The 8,198-nt window shown below is 35.9% G+C and overlaps 1 protein-coding gene across 4 annotated transcripts in view; it reads right to left on the bottom strand.

Moving 5' to 3' along the window:
• Positions 1–206: 206 nt before the first annotated feature.
• Positions 207–8,198, bottom strand: part of MOB4 (MOB family member 4, phocein) — a 51,774-nt gene continuing 43,782 nt past the window's right edge. For all 4 annotated transcript variants that reach the window (XM_054478375.2, XM_054478370.2, XM_054478371.2 and 1 more), the window contains 3 exons: positions 4,430–4,509; positions 2,453–2,564; positions 207–2,324 (listed from right to left, as the gene is read on the bottom strand). In XM_054478375.2, the coding sequence (XP_054334350.1) occupies positions 2,193–2,324; positions 2,453–2,564; positions 4,430–4,509 (324 nt within the window). In that variant the 3' untranslated portion in view covers positions 207–2,192. The remainder of the gene's footprint in view (positions 2,325–2,452; positions 2,565–4,429; positions 4,510–8,198) is intronic.

Below are 8,198 nucleotides of genomic sequence, written 5' to 3'. Positions count from 1 at the left end.
TAAATCAATGGTTTGCCAGGCTCATTAATTTTTTAGTAGTATTTATGTACATATAAGTACATTTTCAAAATTCTGAAAACAGTATTAAGGAAAAACAGGAACTGTTTCACTTAGGTCTTACCTAGTATAGTGAATCAACTTCACAGTGCAATGAATATTAGTAAGATTATCAACATGAATACAAAAGCAAGACTACAAACTGATTATTTTCTTTTGGAGCTGTTTTATGATCAATTCCAAACATACAGTACAAGGAAGGTGAAATGAGTAAGAAAAAAAAATCATATTTAAGTCCCCGTTAACACTAAGCCATATTATTCAAAATGTGTTTCAAAATACTCAGCCAGATCACCAAATCTCAGTCACTACCTTAGTATAAATATTCACTAAGAAAATAGTCAAGCAACAGAAATCCATTGTGAGACACCATCTAGAGAGAACAGCTACACTGCTATATATAATTTATTAACTTAGTAGTTTAGTCTCTCAATATTTAGCAAGTTTAAAAATTACCATTACCATTGGTTTATAGTGCCATTAATATAAATCCATAATTTCAAAGTCAACATTCCTTTCACTGTGAACTAAGACTTCTTAAAAGATAGTTGTGGGTTGGGGAACAGTAATGACTGTAGCTGGTGGGCATTGTTCAAAGCCAAAAAGACTGGCAAGCTTGGAAAGGCATACACTATATATACACACACTCTCAGTATACTACTGTTCCCCTTATTTTTGCTGTACATTCTTGTCTCAAAAGATGGTATAAATTATTCCCTTAAATTTGAAAAAACAATTAAGATGAATACATTTTCATCTTCATTTCAAAATTATCCTTTTAAATAAAAAAGAAGTTTCTCATGTTTGTTAAATCTGTTCAAAAGTTGGATTTAAATACTTTCTTCACAACATGTACAATGTTTTCACCCTTAGTGCCTCATTACAATCAGTTTGGCAATAAGACCTCCAGTGCTTTATCAAAAATGGCATTCAATAGATTATAAGATTGTTAAATCTGCATTTCAATCATTCTTAACACAATGAATTATAACAAAGTCCAAAAAAATGTATGACTACTCATCAACACCCTTGGAACCTATGAATTATTGCAAATAATCTCACACGTGCATGTAATTCAAACATAAACTTCGTGGGAGAGGGGGTGTAAAATAAATACTACGGTATTTCTTCAATTCTATTTAATGCTGCCTAGCTGGTTAAATGAAAGATTAATATTACTAACAGGAAGAGTCAAACTATTTTAAGGACTGTTTTCTAAGTAGAACAATTTTGCAAAACAGAGATATGCAAAACAGCAAGAGCCTATGCAAATACATTTTCTTGTAGTGTAATGTAATTGCTAATATGAGGTATAATCTGTAAGCAATTAATACAAATATAAATAGGTATAAGCCACCACTAACTCAGTCTGGTGAAAAGCTTCTCAGCTAAAGTAGTTTGAGGATAAGGTTAAGGGAAATGAGAAGGGGTGGACAGGGCAGGTTTCCAGTGGGAACATAATTTATGTGCCTTACCATTGTGATCATCCTGTATGTACCAGTCCATTGTTGCAGAAAGGTAAATCCTTTCCAAGTATGTTATACTTTATGTAGCACAGTAAAATTTAAGTATTACTAATGCTTCATTTGCATTTGTATTTAGATATACACATAATTATATATGCATATCAAAAACTATAAACAGAATTTTAAAACACTTTTATCTCAATTGGGGAAAGTTAACAGGTAAGACAAAACTACGTACTACAGAATTTTTTAGGATATCTAAACTCAAGGTAAAACCAATGGAAAACATTTCTACCTCTTTAGTAAATGGCTTGTATGAAACCTCAAGCTCTCCCTCATTTTTTTTTACAGATGGGTTTGTCTGATGAGGATTGTGATCCAATGATTGTTTAGCAGCAATTTTACCAAACTGTAAATTCTTTTATTAACAGGCATTATAAACAGATAATACTAATCTTATTTAAAAATCATGAGTGCCACACTGGTGAATATACAGCTTATGAATAACTTAAAAAGTATTTCCCATTTTAAAAGGCAAACCCAGCATACAAAAACCTATACTAAACAAAGAAGCTATAATATGGATACATGATTGATGTGTCTAAAATGATATATACAGTACACAATTAATGTTAATTATATGATCAGTACATTTTTCCATGATTCCCTTCATGCTTCACTTTCCCCAGAAACTGAATTCTGTACTTCCTCTTCTAAAATTGGTACAATCAGGTTATCCTTGGACATCAAATTGTATTTCATCACAAATTTAGTAAACCGATGACACAAAAATGTTTCATTCTGTAGACAGGAAGACAAAAATGTTATTTTAATTCACTATCCCAAACTAAAAGACTAGAAATAACATCAATATATATTACTGTTATGCTGATAAGAATGTATCAAGATAATTAGTGAAATATACTTACTTCATATTCATCAAATATCTGCCGATGATGAAAATAAGCATGTGAAAATATTCTGTAAATCCTACGGCATACTGATCCTAGTTTCGCTACAGATGATTCCTTTATGCTAACCCTAGAAGTAGAAAAGAAACCATAGATTCTTAGAACTGGATAGAATCTTAGGAACAGTATAGTCCAATTTTCTCAGCTTACAAGTGTAGAAACTGACACCTAGGGAAAATAAGTGACTACTCCAAGGTCACACTGCGAGTAAATGCCTGGAGCCCCTGCTCCTCAGTTCTGGGCCAGTGTTCTTTCTACCTAATCACAGGGCCTAAGTTAAATTCAGCATTATAGTTTTGAAACTTGGTAAAAGTTTAATGCAGTTAGAATAAATCCCTGACATTTCAAAATTTACTGAAACATCTATTTTCAACATTAATACATTGTCCACTAGAGGCGATTGAAAACTCTTGAAAGGAATTATTGTTTTATTTTACAAAACTAGGTTATTCTTTCCTTTTTTTTTTTTTTTTTAAAGAAATTAAGGCCGGGTGTGGTGGCTCACGCCTGTAATCTCAGCACTTTCAGAGGCCGAGGCAGGTGGATCACCTGAGGTCAGGAGTTCGAAACCAGCCTGGCCAATATGGTGAAACCCCGTCTCTACTAGAAAATACAAAAATTAGCCAGGCGTGGTTGCAGGCACCTGTAATCCCAGCTACTCATGAGGCTGAGGCAGAAGAATCGCTTGAACCCGGGAGGCAGAGGTTGCAGTGAGCTGAGATTGCACCACTGCACTCCAGCCTGGTTGAGCAAGACTCCATATATAAAAAGAAAAAAAGAGAGAAATTAAAATTGTTTTTTTAAAACTGAAATTGCATATTTCTGATATCTTTTCTTAAAATATGTATATACAGAATATTAAGGCCAAAAGTCAGTATTTTTCTTAACATATTTTATATGAGCTCTTTGAAGCTAATCATATTTGGGGGGAAATCTCCAAATCTATCCACCTGGTAACAAATACCTTAATAAAATAAAAGGCAGTCACAAACTTCACCGATAATATATTACATGTACAGACTTCTCAGATCTTAAAAATCAATGAGCAAGGATAAGGAATCCTTCAAATACAAATAGTTCAACTTAGGAAAGTCTGCTCTCTTTTTTTTTTTTGAGACAGAGTTTTGCTCTTGTTGCCCAGGCTGGAGTGCAATGGCACGATCTTGGCTCACCACGACCTCCGCCTCCTGGGTTCAAGCGATTCTCCTGCCTCAGCCTCCCAAGTAGCTGGGATTACAGGCACTCGTCACCACGCCCGGATCATTTTGTATTTTTAGTAGAGAAGGGGTTTCTACATGTTGTTCAGGCTGGTCTCAAACTCCCGATCTCAGGTGATCCACCCGCCTCGGCCTCCCAAAGTGCTGGGATTACACGCGTGAGCCACTGCGCCCAGCCGGAAAGTCTGCTCTTTAGGCATACTACATAAAGGGAGGTCAAGTCTAACTATCATAGAGATTCAAGTGAGCAAGTTTATACATATCCCAACTCTAAAGCATGAGAGGGAGAGCTCTGTCTGCAGAATGACATATATGAACAGGTACTAGCCTTAGACTGAACTGGCCTTGAGCTTTGACAGCCAAGTCCTGCTGTTTAACCACAGTCCTAATTTCAAAACTTGAATAAACAAGCCAAAATACAACAGCTAAAAAAATACATATATAAAAATGCATTAACGAGCAACCTAATTTTACTTTTAAAATACCAATCTTTTTTTAATTTTATTATTATTATACTTTAAGTTTTAGGGTACATGTGCACAACGTGCAGGTTTGTTACATATGTATACATGTGCCATGTTGGGGTGCTGCACCCATTAACTCATCATTTAGCATTAGGTATATCTCCTAATACTATCCCTCCCCCCTCCCCCCTAAAACACCAATCTTATAAATTAACTCTAAAATGTTTAACACTATGTTTAAAAGTTTCGATTACCTGCTGGGAAAATATTTATTGCTATTCAGAAGACATGCAGCACCATCAAGTGTGTGTCTAGTATAGTCTATAGCAGGACACTACAAAAGAAAGAATATAGAAATGTATCAACAAAGAGCTCTCCCTTAGGTTAGATATATTCATTATATGGGTATACCTTATTCCAAAGACATGAGCATGTTCTAAGAAAAAAGTTCCTTACAATTTCTGAATGCTTGTAAAATATAATGTTATATTAATAAGTAAGGTTTATTAGCCCCTTGAACCATATCACAATTCTAGATGATACATAAACCAGTCTCCCATTTTTATTCCCAACATCGTACCTACAAGAAAACAACAATTACAGATAAGAAGAATCCTGATTTATCTCCGGTATCTCCAGGGATGCCTTCTTATATCCTAAACAATATTCCTTATTATGTCCCTAGCACTCTATTATCAACCTAGCAGCCCTCTAAAGAACTTTCTCCCAAATCACCTTTGAATTTTAACATGAAATATCAAAGTTTCCTTATATTTTAACAAATCTGACTTATTCTGTTCCATTTATCAGAAAGAATAAAAAAAAAAGAAACAATGAAACACTGTCTCATGGCAAGTCAGTAAATTTATTAAAGGAAAAATAAAACTGCAAAGTAATTGTCCTCATCCAGTCCTCCTGAGGGCAGACAGGGAGCAACATCAAGGGGAAAGCAGTCTAGAAACAAACCAGGGAGTCAACCAGAAGGAAAAAACAACTAGAGGAAGGAGTAACAATGACTCTAGCTCAAAGACTCTACCCAGTAATTAGGTTATTTTTCAAGTTTGAGACTGAAGCTGTCACTTAGAAATACAGTTTAGTAACTACTAAATATGGCTTAGTGCCGTGGCACTAAAAAATTATCTAACAAAAAAGAAGTATTTTTCTAGCAGTATATCCATAGGAATTTCTGATTAGTGGAGTCATTGCCAAAAACAGTACCATGAGCAATATTTATTGAAAAAAACTACCTTTCTCCAGATATATGACCACAGATGAGTTGGTCAAAAGCAAATATCCCAAGTAACTGTATTTCTCATATTTGTCATTTGGGTATACCATGGGACAGTTTTAAAACCTTTAAACCAGAATCATCAACAGAAATACAGCAGACCCTTGAACAACACAGGTTTGAACTGCGTAAATCCACTTATGCTCAGATTTTCCCAGTGATGGCAAGACCAACCCCACTTCTTTCTCTTTCTCCTCAGCCTACTCAACGACATGAACACAACAAGGAAGACCTTTATAATGATCCACTTAATTAATGGCAAATAAATTTTCTCTTCCTTATGATTTTCTTTAAAAAAAGGAAAGAAAGAAGGTCTCACTATGTTGACCAGACTGGTCTCGAACTCCTGGCCTCAAGAGATCCTCCCATCTCAGCCTCCCAAAGTGCTGGGTTTACAGGCATGAGCCATCACACCCAGCCCCTTATGATTTTCTGAATAACATTTTCTTTTCTCTAGCTTACTTCATTGCAATACACTATATAATACATAGAACATACAAAATGTGTGTTAATTGACTGTTATCGGTAAGGCTTCCAGTCAACAGTAGGCTATTAGTAATTAAGTTTTGGGGGAGTCAAAAGTTATACTCAGATTTTCAGCTGCACAGAGGGTTGGGATCCCAATCCTGGAGTTGTTCAAGGGTCAACTGTATAATGCAAGCCATATATTTAATTTTAAATTTTCTAGGCCCAATGTGGTGGCTCACGCCTGTAATTCCAGCAATTTGGGAGGCCAAAGGGGGAAGATCACTTGAGTCCAGGAGTTCAAGACCAGCCTAGGCAACACAGAGAGATGCCCCTATCTCTACAAAAAATTTGAAAAATCAGCCAGACATGGTGGCACTATGACTGTAGTCCTAGCTACCAAGAAGGCTGAGGCAGGAGGATTGCTTGAGCACGGGAGGTCAAGGGAGGTAAGCCGAGATCAGGCCACTGCATCCCAGCCTGGATAACAGGGTAGGATTTCGTCTCAAAAAATTAATTAATTAACTAAGAGATACATTAAAAAGGTAACGTGAGGCCGGATGCAGTGGCTCACACCTATAATTCCAGCATTTTGGGAGGCCGAGGCGGGCGGATCACAAGGTCAGGAAATCAAGACCATCCTGGCTAACACGGTGAAACCCCGTCTCTACTAAAAATACAAAAAATTAGCTGGGCGTGGTGGTGGGCACCTGTAGTCCCAGCTACTCAGGAGGCTGAGGCAGGAGAATGGCAAGAACCCGGGAGGCGGAGCTTGCAGTGAGCCGAGATCACGCCACTGCACTCCAGCCTGGGCAAGAATGTGAAACTCCGTCTCAAAAATAAAAATAAAAAAATGAAAAATAAAAAGGTAACGTGAAAGAGGTGAAATTAATTTTAATATTGTAGTTTGACCCACTATATCCAAAATAATACCATTTCAGCAGGTAACTGATATAAAATTAATGGGCTACTTTTTGACTTTTAAGATATAATTGATACAACTAAAATTTACTCTTAAAAATTCAGTAGTTTCTAGTATATTCACAAAATTCTGCAACCATTACCACTAAATTTCAGAACATTTCAGCATCCCAAAAAGAAACCTTGAACCAATTAGCAGTCACTTCCCATTCTCTCCTTCCCCCAGCCCTAAGCAACAACTAACCTAATTTCTGTTTCACAAGATTTGCCTAGTCTGGATATTTATTTCATTAAAATGAAATAATAAGTGGCATTTTGTGTCTGGCTTCTATTATGTTTTCAAGGCTTATCCATGGTGTAGTATGAATCAGTACTTCATTCCTTTTTTTAAAATTCAAAACTTTTTAGCCTTTAATGTTTTTAATATATACAAAATGCTGTACTGTATGTTTCTCCCTTTAAGACTTCATTCCTTTTCATGGCTGAATATTATTCCATTGTACACATACACAGTCAGCACTTTGCATCTGCAGATTCAACCAATCGCAGATCAAAACTACATTTTAAAACCCCATAACAATAAAAAATAATACAAATTAAGAAATACAGTATAACAACTATTTACATAGCATTTATATTGTATTCGGTATTATATGTAATCTAGAGATGATTTAAAGTATACAGGAGGATGTGCATAGGTCATATGCAAATACTATGCCATTTTATATAAGAGACTTTGGTATCTGTGGTTTTGGTATTCATGGGGGTCCTGGGACCAAACCTCTGAGGATACTGAGAGATGGCTGCAACATATTTTGCTTATCCATTCATCAGTTGATGGATATTTGGTTGTTTCCATTTTTTGGCTATCATAAATAATGTGACTGTGAATATTCATGTACAAGTCTTTGTGCAGATAAATGTTTTCATTTTGGGGGAACTACATATTAAGGAGTGGAATTCCCGGGTCATATGCAACTCTATGCTTACCATTTTAAGGAACTTTCAAACTGTTTTTCAAAATAGCTGAAGCATTTTACAATCCCATCATCAATGTTTAGGGGTTCCACTTCACATCCTAGCCAGCACTTGTTATTGTCTCTCTTTTCTATTTTAGCCATTATAGTGGGTGTGAAAGTATATGCCATTTGGGGTTTTGGTGCTTTTTTCTTAACATTTTAAAAAATTGTAGTAAAATATATACAACACAAATTTTTTCATTTTGACCCTTTTTTTTTTTTTTGAGACGGAGTCTCACTCTGTTGCCCAGGCTGGAGTGCAGTGGTGTGATCTCCACTCAGTGCAAGCTCCGTCTCCAGGGTTCATGCCATTCTCCTGCTTCAGCCTCC

The sequence above is a fragment of the Pongo pygmaeus genome, chromosome 11 (assembly GCF_028885625.2).
Source record: "Pongo pygmaeus isolate AG05252 chromosome 11, NHGRI_mPonPyg2-v2.0_pri, whole genome shotgun sequence".
Lineage (NCBI taxonomy): Eukaryota > Metazoa > Chordata > Mammalia > Primates > Hominidae > Pongo > Pongo pygmaeus.
This window is presented reverse-complemented; position numbering and strand designations above follow the sequence as displayed.